Source organism: Carica papaya, chromosome 4, assembly GCF_054855325.1.
Source record: "Carica papaya isolate Zhongbai chromosome 4, ASM5485532v1, whole genome shotgun sequence".
Lineage (NCBI taxonomy): Eukaryota > Viridiplantae > Streptophyta > Magnoliopsida > Brassicales > Caricaceae > Carica > Carica papaya.
Window position 1 is genome coordinate 29,454,302 of NC_142312.1, and position 22,483 is coordinate 29,476,784.

Below are 22,483 nucleotides of genomic sequence, written 5' to 3' on the forward strand. Positions count from 1 at the left end.
TCTACCAGAATATTCACTTTCATATATCTTGTATGGTTCTAAATCTTTTCAAAATACTATGATTTCAAACATTGGAACTGTTTTATCTTCTGCAGAGTTCGATTGGGCAAACCCATTTCTTTCTTCCTCATCAGCCTTTTCATATATATGAATCTATTGAAACCAGAAAATATTCAATTTAAACGTCAAATACCATACAGATTCATGAACAAACAAATCATTTGACAAAGAAATGTGTTAAGAATCATACCAGTCAAAATTCAGATGCACAAACCACCCTGTCAAGACAGAATACTCACAAGACAATCATGCAGATTTAGAGAAATAAAACTAAAAGAGTGCAAACAATACAATTATGATTCCACTTCGTGTAAATTCTATGCTACAACTTTACAAAATGCTCTATCGACTTCTTTCAGTTTCTTGTTTCCTATCAACAACAAGAATTTGATAGTTTTTAAACACCAATACTAAAATATCAGTTGCCAAAACTGTGAATGGAAGAGCACAATCATGGAATCAGGAACAAAGTTTTCAAGCTTTTAGTTTTACAGGTGATCCGTCAATGGGGGAAAAAAAGAAAAGAAACCATTACTTTGCTCCTGGAATGTTGTTTTCTTTGCACTACTCTCCTCATTCACTGCTCTATTATTTACACTAGCCAAAACCTGAGGGATAAACCCATCTCTGATTTCAAAGTACGTCAACGGTTTATCCTTGCAACCTTAATGGATCCTTCTCCGTCCAATCAAATTGAAATAGAAAGGACTAGGGTTCTTTGTCTCGTGATTCTTCAAGATCCGTTTCTTTCAGGGAGAAACTATCAAGGATGTCATTTTCTGAATCAACTTGAAGCTCTTTGAACATTGCCATCACTTGAATCATAGTTGGTCGCCTGAATGGCCTGTCGTCTAGGCATTCAAAGGCAATCTTAAGATACTGGTGTAATTCAGCATCGCCCGAGTTCTTTGTTATCAACTCAGGGTCGAGAATCTCGTTACTTCTTTTCTCTCGTTGAAGCTGCTTTGCCCACCCAACAAGGTTGTTTTCATCACCAAACTCAGACGGGTCTATTGGCCTCTTGCCTGACAGAAGCTCTAGCAAAATTACACCGTAGCTATACACATCCCCTTTTGTTGTGCAACGGAAACTCTGGTAATACTCAGGGGGAACATAACCCGGAGTTCCTGCAAGTGTGCTTACACTAAGATGAGTGTCTAGGGCGTTCACTAATCTTGCCATGCCGAAATCAGAAACTCTAGCCTCAAAGTTTTCATCTAGAAGAACATTGCTGGACTTCATGTCACGGTGGATGATGTGAGGTATGCAGCTATGATGAAGGAAGGCAAGCCCTCGAGCTGACCCTATTGCTATCTTCTTTCTAGCTGCCCAGTCAAGCTTTGTGCCTCCTCCTTTGTCCTTGTCATGAAGCACAGCCTCCAAACTACCCCATTTCATGTACTCATAAACAAGAAGCCTCTCTTCTCCAATCTTACAGTATCCTAGCAATGGAACCAAGTTTCGGTGCTTGATCTTCCCAATAGTTTCCATTTCAGCCATAAATTCTCTGTCTCCCTGACCTGTGATATGAATTAGCTTCTTGATTGCAACAACACAACCATCTCTTAGTTGCGCCTTGTAAACCTCACCGAATCCACCAGAACCTATTAGGCTGTCAGCACTAAAACCATTTGTAGCTTCGAGTAGATGGGCAAATGTCAATTTCCGAAGTGGTTTCTCAAACGTAGCAACATTGATGCTCAGAGGTTCCGGAACACTAGAAAGCTTCCAGCTACTGCTACCAGAAGTTGGAAGGCTTTCAATATACTTCTCTCTCTGTTCCTCTTTCTTCTGGAACTTCTTCACCCGATAAAGGGCCAGTGTAAGTCCAAGGATACACAAGAGAAAGAACAAAATGCCCACAACCATCCCTGCTGCAACAGACTGCCTCTTTCCACGAACATGAAAGTCTGTTGGGCGACCTCCAGAGCCACATGGGGGCAAAGGAACCCCACAAAGGCCAGAATTATTCTCATATCTTGATGCTGGGAAAGTAGTTAGCTGACCACCAGAAGGAATGGGACCAGTAAGATTGTTGTTAGACACATCAAGGTCACTAAGGAAAGAGAGACCGCCTAAAGATCCAGGGAGGAACCCTTGAAGATTATTGTGGGAGAGATCCAAAACTCCAATAGCCTTTAAGCCTCCAAAGCTATCAGGAATATTTCCTGTCAGTTTGTTGTGTCCCAAGTTCAAGACTTGCAAATAGTTCATCACACCAAAACCTTCAGGAATAGTTCCTGATAAAGAATTGTAGGAGAGATCAAGGTAGATCATGCTGCCATTGTTGGTAAATGTGTACATTGTCATGCCAGAATAAATTCTAGTTGATGAACAAGAATGAACCATAGGAAAACCTTCCAACCTCTCTGCACGGATCCCCTCAAACTCGACTAGTCCTCCTGCACCCCTGCAAGATGTTCCCCCCTCATTTCTTACAAACGCAAATTGCTTCCCTGAAACACTTCCAGGCATGACGAAGCCAGTTTGGGTTGCAAGCTCAGATGGAATATTCCCGGTAAAATTGTTGCTATTCAAATCCAGCCAAATGAGGCTCCTAGACTTACCAAGCTCAGGAGGGATGAGTCCGGTGAGCGAGTTGTTACCCAATTGTAAAATAGCAAGGTTAAGGAGATTACCAATGCCAGGAGGGACTTCACCAGTGAGCTGGTTGCTGGAAAGTGAGATCCAAATCATGTTGGTGCAGTGAGAAATAGACTGTGGAATTGCTCCAGTGATCATATTGTTATTGAGGATAAGTGACTCCAAGTTTCCTCCATTGACACAAATGCCATCCGGGATTTCACCTGTAAGGTTATTTGCCCACATGACTAAATCAGAAAGATTTGGTAATGTCCAGATTTCTGAAGGGATTGGGCCACTCAGGCTGTTGAAACTAAGATCAATTGTCCTTAAATTCTTGCAGTTAGCAAGCTCCACAGGTACTGTTCCGGAAAGATAATTGTTTGCTAGAAGTATCTTCTCTAAAACCGGGGAAGTCGGAGAAGAGCAGAAACCTGCAGGGATATTCCCCTTGAAGCCATTGGAGCTGAGATCAAGAACTCGAAGCTGAGAGCAATTTGTTAGAGAAAGCGGCACAGGACCTGTAATGTTATTGAATGGCACATACAGATAGTTGAGATTAGGGAGTTTGCTGACGACTGTACTGAGAAAATCTCCAGAAAGCATATTGTTCCCCAGATTTAAACTCTGCAAAAAAGAACATTGAGTGAAAGTGGGTGGCAGTCCGCCAAAAAGTTTGTTTGCTGAAAGATCTAGTCCCCCGAGAGTCCCACAAGCATGTCCCAACTCTGGTGGAATTTCACCAGAAAACTGATTATGAGCTACTGACAAATGCTTCAAACTCACTAGATTTCCCAACAAGGTCCCCGGAAGTCCTCCATGTAAGTTGTTGTGCGAGAGATTGAGGGTCTCCATTAACTTGCAGTTGCTTAAGGTAACTGGAAATTCAGGGCCAGAGAGACTGTTCCCAGATAAATTCAGTACAGTGAGATTGTTGCAGCTTCCAAATTCAAGGTTAGAGAATTTACCGGAGAAGTTGTTGTAAGACAGATCCAGATGCTTTATAGACGCTGCAAAAGTCGGCGGTATTTCTCCGGATAAAAGATTGTAGGAGAGATCTAGTGTGTTCAAGCTTTTACAAGAAGGAGTAGTACCAAGTTTTCCGGCGAGGTGGTTGCCGGAGAAGTTGAGCAGATTTAGGTTCTGACAATGAGAGAGCGTGTAACCCAAGAGGGAAGAATCAGAAAACCGGTTCCGAGAAAGATCAAGCTGCAACAAAGAAGGACCAAACCGGATACTGCCGCCAGTGATGGAATTCCGAGATAAGTTCAGATAAGCTAACTGACTACACGACCCAAGAAAAGACGGCTCTGGAAGTGGGTCGGAGATGCTGTTACCAGACAAATCAAGAGTTTGAAGACTGCAAGAAGTACCCACAGAAACAGAGAGATCGCCGGCGGAGAATGAATTTCCATGCAAGTCAAGGCTGATGAGATTTGGCAAGGCGGTGAGATTCGGGAGATGAAGACGACCAACAAGGCCGGAGTTACCGAGGTTGAGAGCAGTAACGTGGCTGTCATGGGAGCAAGAAACGCCATGCCAGGAGCACGGGGAAGGTGAATCAGCTGTCCAGTTAGCCAGAAAACTGTTTGGGTCAAACTGAATAGAGAGTTGCTTGAAGGCCATCAGGTAGACCACCTCATCATTGCTCTGCCGCTGCTGTGCAGACAATTTTCTGGCTTGTGAGCCCAAGATTAGCAGCTGATTGACAAGTAAAAAGAAAACGCCAAAGATTTTCACTGTGTTGATATCTTCTGAGGATGATGGCAATGAAGATGATGATAACGATACCCTCCATTCTCTCTTCATCTTCTTTCTCACTGATCGTTACGCTTATTCTCTCAGATTCTCGTAGACAAAACAGTACCCAACCAAGCTGACATGAGAGTCAGATGGTTAGGTCTGGCTCTGTGTTTTCTTCTCCGTGAGGAACCTTCCAGGACAGTTGCCCACTCGTGTTGATTCCTGACGCATTTGCTGAGAAATGAAGAGAAAAAAATACCGAAAAACGAAATACTCAGCGTGTCCGATTCAATTTCGGATCCTCTGATTCAAACTTTCGCTTCAATTTCAGGGTTTTAGCTTGCAGGAGCTGAAGTTAAAAATAAGAAAATTACCAAAAACAAAAAAAAAACAAAAATGGGGAGAGCACTATCATAATCGTAGATGTGATTATCAAGTTGACTCAAATTGAGAACCCAACATAGAATCGCTGAAAGCAACAATAAGAATATTAAATCGATGGAAAACAAGAAGAACAAGACACGATATTATTATACTCAACGACAAGAAAAAGTAAGGGGAGGATCAAGAAAAATAGAGTAGATACAAAAAGTGCAGAAGAAGAAGAAGAAGAAGAAAAAAGAAAGAATACCTGGAAAGAGGAAGGTGGTGAGTGGTGATGTAATGGTGGGCTGGAAGTGCAGAGAAGACAGAGTTTGAGTACGATGTTCAGAAATGTCGGGGTCCGAGCTCTGAAATGAAAGTGAAGACGTGGTAAAAAAGAAGGGTTTTCATTGTAGTAACTGAGAAAAAATTGATTGTTTTTTGAATTTTTTGAGGAGTGAAGATAAAAAAAGGTAATAAAATAAAAAAAAAAAACCCAAAGAAACCCAGAAGCTGAAGCGTGTAGTTGTTGTTGTTCTCGGTCAAAAATAGAAGAAAGAAAGTTGCAGAAGCAAGGAGGAAGAAGAAGAAGAAGAAGAAGAAGCTTGAATTACAGCCTTTTGGGGTTTATGACTGACCGGGAGCATAATCAAGTTATTAACATGGAGGAATCGAATGGAAAAAGACAAGAAGGGAAGAGAGTAGGATTTTTCTTTCTCAGTTTTCGGGTCCAGTCAAACCTTTGGATTCCATTCTCTCTTTCTTTCTCTCAAATTCCACTCCCCCAAACACACCCTTTTTCGGTGAATTACCCGCCACGTTGCTCTCTCTCTCTCTCTATTATATTTTTTTTCAAAATATAAAATCCCTTTTTCTTTTTTGGTTGTATAAAATTATTTTTTAAAAATCAATATTTAAAACTATTCATGAACCCTTTAAAACGGCATCGCATTATAAAAATACTATTTTTTTCAAAGTTTCGTACCCACTTAATTTGTTCCTAATAATTATAATATTTAAAATTAATTTATATGAAAAACCAATTTTAGCCTCCAACTAATTAGCGGGGTGTTGACGTTAGAGTGCCGGACAGGCAACTCAACCTTTCCTTATCTCTTTGCTCTCCACTTTACTTTAATTAGCTTGCTTTCTACAATATGTCTTTTCCCTTTTTAGTTTTTTCCCTTTCATTTCAATTATTATATTATATAATATAATATTATATATCTATACGTGCATCGTAATAATATAACAACAAAATAAAATTAATCAAAAAATAAGGTAGAGCGTGCTTATGGGTGTTACGTGATATAATAATATTATTAGATTAAGAATGCAAGACAATTTTATAGGGAGGGTGGTGGGTATGACAAATGTTAATTAATTAATTAATTAATTAAAGACCAACAATTTCATGAAAAGAAAAGAAAATATAATTAAATAAGAGTATGTTGCATGAAGTTGGGTCGGGGCACGGGGCTTGAGAGACTTCGGGGCGGGTGCCCGACAAATTAAACAAATAGGGATGTAGGTGACTGTGGGGTGCATTTTGTCAGCATGCACCACACACGAGCGAATCCTATTCTCTCTCTCTCTCTCTCTTTCAAATTTCAATTAATTAACTAAGAAAATCAATGTCACGTGACTCGTTGAGTCTTACAAAACGAGACTTTTCTTTTCTTTTTTTATAATTAATTACATTTTCCACCGATTATTGCAGTAGTTAATACAGGAGATCTATTTTTACCCATCATAAGTACTTAATTAATTAGTTAATTAATCCTTGTATTACTTAATTATGTGATATGATTAAAATAAAACCGACCGGTGCTTAAATATTTAGACACCGGAATCCTCGCAATGAAACAAGGCACAAATCTGGACCGTCCCTTTTTACCTCTATATATATATATATATATACATTAAAAATGGAATGGTTGGTTGGTTTGTTTGTTTTGCTTTCGCAATCAAAGTGTCATGGAATGTATATATATATATGTATATATATATATATATATGTATGTGCATGTATAGACTTGTTGATGGGGGGGAGGGACCCACTTTGAAACTAAAATGTTAAATTTAGGTCACACGAGCGTCTGTGGCATGTGTTGGATAATGATGGGAATGGCAATCTTGGGGAGGAGTACAAGTTTTGGTTGGTGGTGGCGTATTCTGATTTTGTTTTATTTATATTTACGTTCAATTCCATTATTCATTGCCGCATTACATATATATACATATATACATATATTATATTATATTATCTTTTATATATATATATATATGTATATGTATAGGTTTCAAATTTTCTTTCATGGGTGTGTGAAATAATTTAGAGTGTACCAAAAGACAACGCAAAGAAAAAAGAGACATCACGAGTCAACACAATTAAGCTTTTATTATTATGATTTAACTTTTTTTACTTATTCTAATTATTGTCTTTTAAGAATAACTTATACTTTATACACTTGCACAATGTTATTATATTCTAAATTTTGAGAATTTTTTTTTAAAAAAATTTATAATCATTATTATTATCCTAAAAATATATAATTAAGGGCTTAGGAGTTACATATATATATATAAATATAAATATATGGCGTTATCTATCTTTTTAATAAAATAGAAATAATTTTTTTTTATATACTCATTAACAATTATATCTTTTTATAATAAAATTTTTTATACACTCATAAAAAATTATATCTATTTACAATGAATATCGAGAACGTTTTTCATTTTATATAATATATATATAAATAAGTCGGGTACAAATAAAATGTCATTTTGGTCCGAATACTTTTAAAATACTTGACTTTTTTGTTCCTTCTAGTATTTTTTTCTTTAGGCTAAATTAGTTAGTTGGAGATTAGTTTGTTTTACTTAATACAATTTAAGTATTTTAATAATATAATAATAATAATATATTTAATAATTGAAATATGTAATGTTATATATATATATATATGTAATTGTATAATGTCTTTGCACTAAATCTTTTTCTTTTTTGCTTTAATTTTTTTAAAAAAAGAAAGATTTTTTTTTCAAATCTACCAACCGATGTTGTGACTTTTTAAAATAAAAAAAAAAATAAGTAAATTTTGAAAAAAAAAAAAAAATTTGACAAATTGAACCGACCCAATTATGAACCATCAACATCCATTAATGTAATTACATCATTACAATATGAATATAGGTTAAATTGAAGCTTACTTTGCCACCCAATCCCAAATATTACGGCAAATGCCAATCCACATAATATAATATTATATACATATACATATATATTAGCAATGAGTATATATCTTTTTTTCTAAATGAATGGGAAATCTTGGGCAGAAAATTATGACCATATCAATATAGAGATGGGGTCCTCCATCATGTCTCGTCTTAATGAAACTTTCTTTAAATTAATAATTAATTACCTTTTAAATTCTTTTTAAATTGAAATTAAAATCTTGCTTTATATGTTACGTGAAGTAGTGGCTTTAAAATTTTGAACTTACAAATAACTTTTTTCCATATACAATATGACTAAGATTTTTTATTAATTTATAATTTCGTCTAATTCTATTAAATAGATAATAGAGAATTTTGAAGTATTTTTTAATTCAAAGAAAAATAATTTTTTTTTATTTTTTTATTTATTTTAATAGTCCAAATTACCCATTTATAAATTAAAATTTCGTAGTCACCCATTTGTTTAATAGTTTATAATATGTTGGTAATATCATATAATAATATTTAGTTTATAATGTTAAAAATTGATTAGCACACAACAGTATTAAATTACTAGTGAATGTAATTAAGCATTGTGTATCTGAGGCATTGCATAATTTGAATTTCTAAGGACTATTGGGCCGTGTTTAATTCAATTTCTAATAAATTGGTAATCAATTATTAATTAATTAATTACAGTCTCATATTAATTTTAGTATATATAATTTAAGATAAATGCACAATTTATGAGTTTGTATTATTTTCATATTAATATTAAGATTAAACATAAATTGAGAGAGAGGGAGTTTATGAGGTCCACGGAAAACATGCACAAAGTTTATTATACTTGATTGGAGCATTGCGAACGTAATAAGCCAAAGAATCAATACATGTATAACTTTATATATGCATGTCAAAACATAGAATATCATAGTTTAATAAAAAATATATATATATATATATATATATATATATATATATTATTGAGTTATTGATTCAATAGCCGTCAGATTGTACTCTTCCTAATTTTAAAGAAACTCATGAAATAAAGAGAATTAATTTCAATAATAAGCTTTATTGTATTGTCCCAAAATTTATTGAATATATAAGTATTGAATTAAGTGACTATAGGCAGAATTAATTTTAGAATTTAAGATTTACATTATTTACACAGTTACTCGGGATACCCGATAGAATTACGAAAATGTCATTTTATAGAAGTTCAAATAATATAGTAAATAATTGAAACAAACGTTATAAAACAAATCTTATAGGGTTAACCTCCACTGGGCAACTCTGATGAGATTCTGGAAGTAACTTTTATTCACAACTCTCTTGTGGTTTTGGATATGAATCTTAATCTTTCTTATCTGAAATGATTAAATAAGATGAATGAGCTCACTAACCTAGTAAACATATCACATTTAACACCGATACAGAAAATCAAAAATTGGTAAAAATCGTCAAACCACCAATAAAACCCTTGTTCTCTTTTAAATAAATTCGTTTAACTTAAAAAATATTATTTGATACTTACCCTTATGAGTTTTCAAGACCGACCTATGAAAACAAGAACTCGAATAACATTTTGATTACATACTTAAAATAAGCAATAACAATAAACTTACCATTTTACTTGTTTACCAGTACTTCTAAAGGTTCATAGGGATCCTCCATAGGCGTGTACTAAATATTCAATTATCGATTAACTGGCCGACCCCATACTCATTTTTTATTTTTACAAAAAATACCGTTATTAAGTATTAGATTTTAATTTACTATAACGAAAAAAATAGTGAGAGATTCTTATCTCGGATCGGTATTTGAAACATTGTACTTTTTACTGTGTCTCATAGCAGTTATCGGATTTTCTGATTTTTTTTTGCAGAAATAAAAAACTCATGTCATGTATCCAAAAATACCGAAAAAGGCCAAAATAAGTATTTTTGAACTTTTTTTTGGCCGATTTAGGGTTCTGGCATGGCAGCGTCCCCATGCTCCGGCATCACTTCGCTGCCCATGGTGGCAATTCCTCTTGGCCTAATCGTTTTTGTCCATTTTTGACCGGTTTTGCATGAAAACCTACAAAAAACAAGGTTAGGGAACCTCTATCGATCAAACAAGAAAAAAACTGAGACCCAACCAGCAGAGGGGTCTCCTGGTGCGGCAGCTCCGCCTTTGCGATCAGAATTTTTCTTCAGCTAACCTGCACCATAAAGAAACAAAGAACATGATGGTAAAAAAATTGAGAGAAACGAGAAACGGGAAGGGGCTCATTGGAAGAGGTTTCAGGTTTCGACCGTGGTGGCTCAGCCGAGCTTCGCTCATATTTTTCGACTCATCCGTCGACCTTTCGTCTTCGATACCGACATGAGGAGGTTTGGGATTCAATTCTGAGTGGAAGGGAGAAAAATCTTATCTTTTTGACATCGACAATGGCTCCAGTGCGGCAGTGATGGTGGTCAGTCTTTTTCTCTGACGTCTGGTTCACTTTCTGGCCGCTCCTTTTCTTATTCTCTGATCACCCTTCTTTCGGCTAGGGTTTTGGTTCCTTACGAATAGGAGTTTAAATACTCATTTTCATTAAATATAGACTGTCCGTTCGAGGCGACGTGACTCATTTTCAGCTGTTGGATCTCTCTTATTTGGTAAATTAATTTGGACCTCACGATCTGATCAAATCCAACTGTTCGATCCGCCTAAAGAGGAAACGCATCTGGGCTGTCTGTGCGCATAAGATGCTATATTGGTCGTTGGATCCGCTGGTATGTGGATCGTCCGCGTGGCCTTCTGCGTGGACGCGTGTCTGCCACTCAGCACACGCGATTAGTCGCACTACTTACGCCGAACTTTTGAGAATTATATTTTTATCCAAGTTTTTCAGATTTTTTTTTTCCAAATAGATCATCCCTTATTTCTACTTTAGATATAATTTTTAAAAATATTTTCAAATGCATTCAAAATCCGATTTTCATCAAAATTTCATAAAAGTTAAGATTAAATTATTTTAAATATATATATTTTTATTAATATTAAATTATTCTGAATTAAATTTTCGGAACCGAGTATTACAATTATAATGCCTTCACTTCAAGGAAGCTCGAGGTCTCCAGGAAGCTCGTGAACCTCAATCAATATAGTACTAATACTAAAAACGTATAAAATTAATATTCGAGTGCTCTTGACTATTTTTGATTAGTCCATCGATGATTGCAATCCTTAGATTAGTACGAGTAGAATCATTTGTATTGAGCTTAAATCAATCAGAAGAGGAAGAAAGAGAAAGATGTTAGAAAAGTTTAAATCAATCAAATCTCTCTACAAGTTGATCAAATTAAATCTAATCAAAGTGAAAGATCATAAAATGAGTTCAATGGGGGATTAATATTCATTAAAATAACCCAAAACTCCATTTAATCTCCAACTTCAAGTCATATGGGCTATTCAATGGGCTTGCATTATTTTATAAATGAAAAAACATATAATTTTATTAAAGTAATAATTTATAACATAAACTTTTTAATTTTAAAGGGGTAATCAATTTCTATATATTACAATGAACCCAGAAGAAGAAATGTAATGCAGATATTTGGTATTATTCATATTTAGGAAAATATATTTTGGAAATAAAATTAAAATTGCATGCAACGTAGCTATTTAGGAAAACGGATCATTGGAACAATATTCGAAAAAGCGAATTCAGCAATTTCCTCTTCTCTCTTTTGCTTCTCAATTTGTCGCTGACAAAGAGCGATACATACAGCACGTATATATAAAACCTCAATGTGACGTATACCCACGTATACTTCTGTTCACCTTGTATATCTTCGTGCTTGCTTTCAGCATGGAGGAAGGAGGATTTTTCCACCACCTTGAAGAGTTATCCGCCATGTTTGGAGGCGGTAATATTTCACCACCTGGTTCTTACCGTTCTAGTCACCACCATGACATCGACTCGCACTCCATGTCAATCGTCAGTTATCCTCCCGACTCGCCGCCCCCGCCGCAGGACAGCGCCGTCGTCAATGTAGACCCAGATACGTCGTCTTCTTCCGTTATGCACCCAGGTGGGCCGAACCAGCTGAATTTATTTTTGGTCAATCAGACTTATAATCAGCATTTTTTTAACTTCCCGGAACGTCTCTCATTGTCGGGTCTCCCAGGTGCCGGTAATGCTTCACCTCGTGAGATTGCTGAGCCTGCTGCATTGCCGGAGACTGAGCCGCCGGTGGGGTCTCCGGTTCCGGAGACAGAGCAGGCTGTTGGTTCTACGGCGGGTTGGGCTCCGAAGCCCAAGCCCAGGAGAAATAGAATGGGCCTGTATCTTGGGCTTTTATTTATGGGCCTCATTGTTGCTGGGCTTGTGGGCTTTTTCATTTTTAAGACATGCAGATGATTAGCCTTTAGTGGGTTGATTAGGCTTTTCACAGCTTTATTTATTTATTTTTAAATTAAAAAATTTATTTTTTGTGGGGGAGAGATTTTATTGCAAGGCGTAATGTAAAACCCTAATTAATTTAATTAATTTTTTTTTGGAGAAATTTATTTCATATTATTGCAAACGACGACGTATTGGTTTGGGATGATGAAAGCGAAACGTCAGGTGGCACAGACCCCTATGGGATCAAGTATTGGGAGGCGGAGGCTGCTGATCTCATCTTTTTATTTCAACATTTTTTTTAATTAAATTAAGAGGAAAAATAAAAATTTATTATTTATTATTTGCTATTAGGGAATTATTATCCAAATTTAATAAATAATATAAAAAAATTTAAATTAAATAAGAATCAAAATTTTTAAAAGAAAAATAGTTACCATAAAATTGTCTTAAAAAGTATTTAATAATAAAAGAAATCCGTAAGTAAAGTAAAAATATTTAATTTTAATGAATTTTTTAAATTCCAATTTATTAATTTTTGAATTATTAAAAAAAATTTCAGTAAAAAATAACTTGAAAATATTTATTAATTTAAAAATAGAAAAAATATATGGATGCGGTCGGTCCGGTTACATACATCACAAGCTAAACCCAACTGGTATAAGAGAAGTAGACGCCATTGATGCTCCTTGCTGCCTTCCCAGATAACATCCTTCCATTACTAGTTTTCATCGCCTTGAATTTCCTCGAGTCATTCTCAATTACAGAATATCCGTTTCAGGAAATGGGTGGGTTCGCTACAGCCGAAGCATGCGATTCAAACGCAGGACTAATAGCAAGCGGCCACCTGCGCGCTCTTCAACCAGAGTTCAAAATATACGGGCAGCGGCGAGCATTCTGGGGGCCGACAGTGACAGTGAAGGTGTTCGAAGACAACGTATTGGTGAGGGAGATTCTGGAGACGAGAGGGGAAGGACGAGTTCTGGTTATAGACGGTGGGGGAAGCAAGAGATGCGCGCTGGTGGGAGGGAATTTAGGACAGTCGGCGCAGAACATGGGGTGGTCGGGGATTGTGGTGAATGGGTGTATAAGAGATGTGGATGAGATTAATGGGTGTGATATTGGGGTGAGAGCTTTGGGGTCAAACCCTATAAAGTCTAATAAGAAAGGGAATGGTGAGAAGCATGTTAATGTTTATGTTGGAGGAAGCTTGATTCGTGATGGAGAATGGCTTTATGCTGATAGTGATGGTATTTTGGTTTCTGCAACTGAGCTCTCTGTTTAGTGCTCCTGGAATTTTGAACAGGCGTTCTCCGGCCGGCCACACTCACTGATAAAAATCATCGTCGTCGTCATCATTATCATTTTAATATTTATGTAATTGGCGAATTCCAAGAATGAAAGCAGTTCGTGCCATGCTCGACTGACTATCTCTCAAGGCTTATACGTCTCAGAAAAATTCTTCTTTTCACAATTTGTATTTTGGATAAAATTGCAGTAACACATTCGTCTGACTCAAACTCATAAAGCTTAATGGAATTTGTTTTCAAGGCCGTGGGGAGTAACTTTGGAGAGTTTATTCAAAGATCAACATTTAATTTAATTTAGACTGGTTAAAAAATTTAATAATAATTGACATAATACAATTTATTTATAACTTTAAAAGAAAATAAATAAATATATATGAGACAAAGTGGATCAAGCTTAAAAGTATATTATTTTAATTCTGTAAGAATTTAAATGTTTAATTTTTTCTCGTAATTTATCATTTCTAATTAAAAGAAAGGACAAAATACAAAATTGATTTATGCATTATTTCTTTTTATAACTCTAGTTATTATATTTTTACAAAATTTTTAATTTCATCAATAATTATTAAAATATACTAAAAATGTATTTAATTTTGATTGAGTCAATATCTATACTTGATACTATATTATTGGACACATGACATTAGATGTAGAAAATTTTTTATTTAATAAAAATATGTAAAATAACACTTTAATTATTTCAATAATGGTGACATTTTAAGGCGAGTTAGACATTATCTATAAGTTTAAGTATTTTTTTTTTGTGTATTTTGTATTTTTTATTTAAAAATATTAAAAAAATAATTATTTTATACATAAAATATTATATAATTAAACGCATAACATCTGACATAAATATTAATTTCATTATAATGTAATATATTACCAACCTAAATCCTCATGACATTCAATATCGATTATGGCCAAAACTAATTAAATTTTTTTTTTAAAAATATATAAACTAAAAAATATTACAAACACCAAGTCCAATACTTCAAATTAGTATAAAAATTAATTAGAATGTAACACGTGACATCTAACTTGAATATTTATTTAGCCAAAATATAATTCATGCCAAGCTTAAAACACAATTCTATTAATTAGGCGTTGATATACATTAGCAAACAAAGACGGAAAGAATTTTTTTTTTTAAAAAATACATAAATTAAAATTACAAAAAATAATATAAAAATAAACTTAAATATCTTAGAATAATCCAAACCAATTTACTGTTTTTATCTTTAAATAAATATCAATTTCCAATGAATTTTACAAAATTTTCAAAAAATATTAAAATTTTACAAGAACAAAGATTTTACATAAATTTGAGTAAAATTCAAAAATAAAGTTTTTATTGTTAAAATCTTAAAAAAATTATTGATTTGTTACAAACAAATACTAACCGCCTCAACAATATGATGCTTCATATCGTAAGCTGGAATAAAAGAGAAGGTTTTACGTTATCGATATGTCAAAATCTAAAATTAGAGAGGAGAAAGTGGCAGGTTAGCAACACTAGGTCGTTTTTACACCTAGCACTCACTCTCTCGCAAACTGAGAATCATACAGCAGCATTAGCCATCTTTACAACCCCAACAAAGGTATTCACTAAAAAAGCAACAGACAATCTCAAAAGACTAAACATGGTACATGTTCAAAACAACAGATTGCACTGCGAATCATTCATCACTCTATTAAACAGCTTTTTTTCTTTTGGAACTACTTGAGATCCTCGAGACATAATTTTATGAACTTCTATGAACTATTTTGCGCTAAAAAGAGAGCAAGCAGAACAGCACCCAAAAACAGGCTTGCAAGGCAGCAGGTTTTCAGATAAAAGCGGTCCTGCCACCCCTTCGACTATGCCTGTCATATGCAGTGTTGAATTTGTCCACCAGCTCATTCATTGTACTGCATAGAAAACCAAGTGCAAAACAACATGAAATCCATTAGCTATTCATATAGCATTTTCTCCAATACAAATCACACAAGCAAAAAATATTAACATTGCTTTCCATATTCCCACTACTGGAATGCATAGAGTGTCATCTTGAGGGAAAATTTCCCTGTGAATTGTCATGCATCAAGTAATTATTCTTTTTATTTCTGTTATCATTAGATTAATTATTAAAAATCTCAACATGTGTGGCTAACGAATAAGCTTCAAACTTTTGTTGTAAGTTCTTGAAGAGAGAAATCACTTGTTTATAGGATTGTCAAGAAGATAGTTCTGGTTTTGCCCATTACTTCCAAATGTGCATTTACCAGAAAGTAATTCACAAAAGTCCCAAAACTACATTTCTCTATTTCCATTGCTACCAAATATACAAATACCAAAAAGTCATTCACAAAGGTCCCAAGACTACACGTCACTATTGTCATCGAACTCAATTGCTTGGCACTTCGAACATCATCTTCAAATATCATTTGTTTAGAACATTTTTAACCACTAATATTTCCTAATTCTCATAATCTTCTGGTTATGCGTCTTTCTAAACATTTTTAGCATTAAATTTTAGATTCTTCTTTCAAATAGTTTGTTACTTTATTATTAATATGATGCAACTTATATTATCAAAATGTTAATCAATAATTACAGAAGTTACAAATATAATATTTTGAGCCTAGTTATAAACTACCAAACTTCTTTTTGGCCCTAACTATAATTAGGTTCATTAATTTAAAAAAATTATAACCTAGTCCCATGTTTTCAACAAACATGACAACTCAGTTCAATGATCTATCAAAATTAACATTAGAAACATAAACCAGCAATTTTTTTCCTCAAGATGACACACAAAAAACTCATCTAGAGAATAGAACACACGAGATCTTGAAAAGAAATTGAATAATCTCAAACCAAAATTGAAGATAAAGATCAGACAACTACAATAAGAGAAACTTGACTGACTAAATTCTTTGCTTTCTTTAAGATTTCTTTGTCTTATTTTTTAAATAAGCTTTAATATATCCTCTTGAAAAGAAAAAATTAGTTCGTGCTTTAATGGTTATCTTAATATTTGCAGTTAGTTCATTCAATTGAATATATATTATCTACTAGAGTGTGTAGGCAAGTAACCTTTATAGAAAAACTAATTACAAATACGACTAGCATGGAAAATATCAATCAGAAGTTTCTAAAATCTTGACACAGCTCAAAATCTACCCAAATTAAAGCTACCAAATAATAATAGTAATAATAAAATGTACCCATACTCAGTTGAACAAAAAAGTTCATAGGTACAATTTTTTGAATTTCTGTTCGGAGAGCATACGTATGGACATGGGTGGCGAACTGCTGTAACGAGTTCTCCTCCTCTCTGCTTGTGTCTCTCAGCTAGCAGAGAGGAGGCCATGGTCCTTTCAGTGACCAGAAAGTTTCTGGTCACTGAAAGTAAATCTTTTCATGTGGTTTTCACAGGCAAGAGAGGAGAAGGAATCAGGGTTAGCAAAAACGGAAGGGGATTTAGGTTGATGATCACATTCTGGGTGAGGAAATTTAATGGCTGCTGAGTGCCTTACAAGAGTTCTACTGGATGATAGGAGGAAACTTTTGGGGGCGCAATAAAGTTGATAGAGACCACCAACTTTGGGTGGCCATGGGAATGAAGGGGTAAATTTCTGATGATTACTAAGAAGAGTGGGGAAGAAAGTAGGAGAATTTTCATTTTGGAAGGACTCCAAGTGTGTGGACGGTGTAGGATGATGATGGTGCCCTATGAGATTGTGGTAGGAAAGTTAAGCCGCCAGAGCAACAGACGCGAGAACAATGTACAAGAAACCTGCGAGCTCGGTGAGGATGGAGCAAAGCTTGGTGGTGCCTCAGGCTACCATCCCCGTGTCTGAACTGCACTTGTGGACATGAAAGTGACCCTGGAGGTGAGCGGAGCATGACAACATGCTGAAGTGGTGGAGGAGGAAAGAGGAGAGAGGAGTCAGATAGGGAAGAAATGATCCAAATTCATGTTGAGTCAGTTCAAATTTAAAAACCAATAACACAGGAAACCTACGTTGTTTTGGTGGTTTAGAGGCCATGAGTGCACTTAAGGCTAAAGAGCCAGCAAAAAGGATAAGGCCATAAGGAAGAAGAAACTAAGCTGTACCAAGAAAGAAAAATGGGTCAAAATGAAGGCTGGGCCGAAGCGTGAATGGAAGCCTGTGACCCGTGGAGAATCAGAAAGGACTAGGGTTGAGAATCGGGGAGGAAAGGGATCACAACGCCAGCCGTGGTGCAGAGGTTGAGATGGCTTCTGAGTTGTCTTCTGAAAATGGAGAAAACAACAGAGAATGGGGCAAATATAGCCGTATGAGAGAGGAATCAAGAGAGGGGAGGAAGCAATGCTGGCGATTGAAGCAGGAACACCTGCACGTGACCCAGAAGATGTTGGTGAAGCCACTGTTTTGTCGCTGGCAGTGATCCTGGTTGGGAATGCTGAGGCAAATAGTCAGTCTGATGGCGGAGGGATGATTGAAATCCAATGTTCGGTTATCACTGCTGATGGTGTGATTGAAGAAAACCGAGGAGGAGCTGGTGAAGAAGATTACGCCAGATGGGGCCTCCAAAATATCCAACGAATCAGCAAGATATTAGGGATGACTTTTGAAGAGCTAGAGGAACGGGCTATGACTTTCTTTAAAGATATTGAGAGAAGGAGGGAAAAGGTGGAAGGGAGCCAATCAAAACCCTCAACTAGAAAAAGAAGCAAAGGGTAGATAAGTCTAGAGAATTAAATAGACTGTACTCCACCATTAACTATGATAATATGTGAAAAGGGGAGAAAAAGGGAGAAAAAGGGAGAGGGCGGAAACTTAAGTTTGACTCTATGTTAGGACACATCATCTCATGGAATATTAGGAGAATAAACAATCACAAGAAGAGGCTTGCAATTGGGGGGTGCGTGAAGAGATAAAAACCTGAGGTAATTTGTCTTCAGGAAACTAAAGTAAGTTCCATCTAAGCCAGTATGGCTCATAATATAAGGAAGATAAAGAAATTGGTTGGAAGGAATTATCGGCTAATGAGGCTGCTAGTGGGATTGCAGTCCTGCAGAATGATGGTGTTCTCAATGGCCGTGAGGTCCTGGTTGGGGATTTCTCTTGTTCTTGTTTGAGCATAGAACGAATGGGTGCCGATGGGTGTTCTGGATGTATGGCAAATGTAGGTGACGTGTATGGACTTTCCATCCAATCAAATTTGGCATCACCCTAAATTGCCTTTTTTGCATGGGAGGCAGTTAGAGGGTGCTTTCCAACTCTGGACAAAAGCTGATTAGGAGGGCAAGGATTCTGGTGAATGGTTGTTACTTAAGCAAAAGGGATGAGGAGTTATGCAACATTGCTGTATCCCTTTGTCTACAAATTGTGGACCTCTTGCTTATGGCATCTTGGGTGTTAATTGGGTTGTGGCTAGCTCAGCGAGGGAGGAAATTTGGCGTGAAAAGGAATCAGCTGTGCGAAGAAGCATGTAAGCCTTGTACGACCTTTTGGATGGTATGGAAAGAAAGAAATAGGAGAGCTTTTGAGGGCAAGGAAGTTGATTTTGGTAGACTTAAGGATAGCTAGTTTCAAACTTTAGGTTTCTTGATTAAGGGTTACTCTTTTGAGGATCTTGGGAACCTTATTAACATTTTAATTAATATGTAAATATTTTGTATATAGGTTTGTACCCCTTGGTATCTGTGAATGAATATTACTATACTTTTTATTTTAAAAAAATAATATTATTAATAATACTTGCAAAAGTATTCCTTGATGCTAAAATTATTCCAACTTAAGATCTCCTTTTTTTGGATAGAAAAACATTATATCAGAAAAGGGAAGAGAATTTTAAGATCTTATTCAGCATGAAACCGATCTAAAGATTGTTTTCTCAGTGTTTCTTATTGAAATTAAATATTATATCATTTGAATAAGATAGGAAAAGACAAACCATTTGTTACATGCAACATGTGTATATTGATAGCTATGAGCAAGTCATGCTAATACATAAACAAATAAAATACTCAACTATGCAACTCAAAAGTTTATGAATAAATTTGGAACATAAATACACAAATATCCTACCTTGAGCAATTGGTGAACATTGCAAGGTAAGTAATCAATAAAGTATCATTGTATTCCTGAAAAAGTGATAAACAATAGATTGGAGCATCAAATGCAAGGAAAAGAGTATTAAGAAAGTGAACGAACAACAGTTACCATCAAAAAATCATCTTGAAACTTTTCTGATTCAATGGCTGGCAATCTTCTCAAAAGACTTGATACTTGTCTTAAGAGTGAATTCTCACAAGGAATATCACCTGAGTTTATAAATACAAATAGTACCACAATCCATCAGTTTCTGATGCTCTAAATAAAAATCTGCTTTCTTTGTTCTTATTCCACAAAGAAGCATATATACCTCCAAGCTAGAAGTCTACAGCAATGGGGCAACTCACCCAAATGCATTTCGTGCTGAAATGTAGTTATTTGGATTGTTGAAACTTGTGACCTTTTAAATGAAATTCTTACCTTAGATCAATTGAGACTAGAGCTAAAACTTAAGTTTGAATTGAAGTGGAAGGTTGAGACAAGTAGATATTTAGTTTAGATATTTTTCATCGAAGCTTAGGTTTATAACATCTTGTAACTTGTCTGTGTAACATTTTTTTTTCTTTTCTATATTTCTTATAGAGATCACTTCTTCACAGAAAAGTATTTCAGACAAATTCCACTTCCTCATTCACATTTATTAAATACCTTTCTGCATTGCAAGAAGATATTGATGAAGCACCCTGATTCTGCTATTCAGCATCTTGATGGCACTATGTATACCCGTTAGATGGGCAGCCACTGTAAATTAGTATAAACAAATTATAAACACCACAAGAAAAAGGCAGGTTTAGTTTCATTCAGTTTCTCTTTGGAGAAAACTAGTGGAACTTTAAAGATACAGAAAGAAAATTATTAAAGAGGGTAGACTAACATTGAGTTGCTGCAGAACCCCCATCTGACGGTTTAAGATGTGCAACATGATCAACTGAAATCCTTTCAGCTTCCACTGTCTGTAGAGAAATTAGAATAACAAAGTGATCAAATGACCCTGGGGAATCATTTCCTTTTAAGGAAAAAAAGGGACAAACCTCAATAGTGTAGCTTGAACAAACAAAAATAAGCTGTGGGATCCCATCTATGACATGCAGCTCTTGGGTTACGATGATCAAACACCACAAACAGAAAGTTTGTTAATCTCAGATGATTTCATAAATACCACTTTCGTAACCGGCAATCAGAAGTAACTGGCAATTAGGAGATAAACACAAAAAATACATACCACTTTCGTAAATAGTAACAGGGAGATCCTTCTGAGTGTGGTTGATTGACGGATTGAGGAGGACATAAACAGGACTTTCATTAATATCCATCAACTGTCACAAAAAACAGTCTGTTATGGTAGAGGAAGCAATTGTGAGTGAAGGCATGTACTGCTTGAGAAAAAAAACTATATAAACTGGGTCTGAAACACATTCCGTTATTTAGTTCATAAACACAGAAGTAAAGAAAGTTAGTTTCCTGTCAATGCAACAAGAACATGTTTATGGCTAGGGAGTGAAAAAGAAAATAAAAGTACAGAACCCCTGTCGAATTAGATAACTCTAATAAAAATGTATAATAATGTCGACAGTAGATTAAAAGCTAAAACAATAGAAAGATATAATATATACAGGCATTAGAAACAGAAAGAAAAAAGTTGAAGGTGAGGGTGAAGGTGAACTTACAGCTTTATGTATATGCATATCAGATTCCTGCGCATCACTTCCCGTCGAATACCATCCAAGTATATAGAAGTGAGGGAAAACCTTTTTATCTGCTCCAGACAAAAAAAAAAAAACGCAAAGCAAAGAGGAAGCAAATCAGATGGCGATTGAAAAATCTCTTATGAAAACCCCTAGAAAACGACCTTCAAAACACTGCAACAAGGGGAAGTCATTTCTTAAAAAGTAAAAATTCCAATTATCAATGTCGGATAAGAACCAAGCAGAAGCGCAGGGGTGAATGTCAATGCGTGTGCGTGTTCATTTGCGGTGAGTTATAGAAACCGTAAAAAGAGAAGAGAATAAAAGGCATACATAGCTCTTGCTTCTTTTCGAGGAAGGGGCGGTCAAGTGAGTGAGTTGAGGGATCGTACAGAAGCTCGAAGCTGTTGAAGATCTCGACGGTGCGGCCCCTCTGCATCCCAATAACGCATCCGTACACTCTGGAAGCCACGGATTGCTGTGAAGCATCACCGCCATTGCTGTCGGTGTTGCCGCTGAGCAAAGCCGGTGAATTCATCTGAGACTTCACCCTGGTATAATGATCCGATATGTTCACGATCACCAGTGGATGAAGCTTGAATGTCAGACCCGCCATCCTCGTACCTTCTTCACCCAAATTTCTCACTGCCGCTCTCAATTTTTCGCTGCTCTCTTCCCGATTCCCTTCCGGCCTTCCCTTCCCTCCTATTGACAGTCGATATACACATATATGTGTCTATGTCTGCATATAACGTTTTTTTTTGGTTATTGGACCGGGCTTCTGTTGTTTCCTTTAACTCTGGTTAGAACTCCCGTAGCCTCGCTAATGATAGGCCTCTTTCTGCTTTCATCTTCCACTTGGTCTCGCTTTTCTCAAATCAGAGCCTGGCTTACCTCCTCTTCCTCTTATTCTTCCTTCCTTTCTACTACATTTTAAATATCATAAAAAATTAGGTAATAATATTTTATCTATTAAAAAAATCATAAAAAATACAATTAATACAATTACGTAACATTAAAAATAAAAGTGTTTAAGATATTAAATATAT

General features: G+C 35.5%; 3 protein-coding genes across 4 annotated transcripts; 1 reads left to right on the forward strand and 2 right to left on the reverse strand.

Moving 5' to 3' along the window:
- Positions 1 to 336: 336 nt before the first annotated feature.
- LOC110820644 (receptor-like protein kinase BRI1-like 3) lies at positions 337 to 5,548 on the reverse strand. 2 transcript variants are annotated; one of them, XM_022050183.2, is made up of 2 exons: positions 5,018 to 5,548; positions 337 to 4,735 (listed from the first exon to the last, which is right to left on the reverse strand). In XM_022050183.2, the coding sequence occupies exon 2, from the start codon at positions 4,450 to 4,452 to the stop codon at positions 769 to 771; it is 3,684 nt and encodes a 1,227-aa protein (XP_021905875.1). In that variant the 5' UTR covers positions 4,453 to 4,735; positions 5,018 to 5,548; the 3' UTR covers positions 337 to 768. The 2 variants fall into 2 exon arrangements, with proteins under 2 accessions (XP_021905875.1, XP_021905876.1); XM_022050184.2 differs by having other exon boundaries at positions 337 to 4,855.
- Positions 5,549 to 12,975: 7,427 nt separating this feature from the next.
- LOC110820786 (Ribonuclease E inhibitor RraA/Dimethylmenaquinone methyltransferase) lies at positions 12,976 to 13,869 on the forward strand. Its single transcript, XM_022050373.2, has one exon. The coding sequence runs from the start codon at positions 13,032 to 13,034 to the stop codon at positions 13,632 to 13,634; it is 603 nt and encodes a 200-aa protein (XP_021906065.1). The 5' UTR covers positions 12,976 to 13,031; the 3' UTR covers positions 13,635 to 13,869.
- Positions 13,870 to 15,112: 1,243 nt separating this feature from the next.
- On the reverse strand, positions 15,113 to 22,195 carry CSN6A (COP9 signalosome subunit 6A). Its single transcript, XM_022050444.2, has 9 exons — positions 21,768 to 22,195; positions 21,417 to 21,505; positions 20,972 to 21,065; positions 20,781 to 20,842; positions 20,624 to 20,702; positions 20,398 to 20,490; positions 19,858 to 19,958; positions 19,723 to 19,778; positions 15,113 to 15,570 (listed from the first exon to the last, which is right to left on the reverse strand). The coding sequence occupies exons 1-9, from the start codon at positions 22,048 to 22,050 to the stop codon at positions 15,489 to 15,491; spliced, it is 939 nt and encodes a 312-aa protein (XP_021906136.1). The 5' UTR covers positions 22,051 to 22,195; the 3' UTR covers positions 15,113 to 15,488.
- Between the last annotated feature and the right edge of the window lie 288 nt (positions 22,196 to 22,483).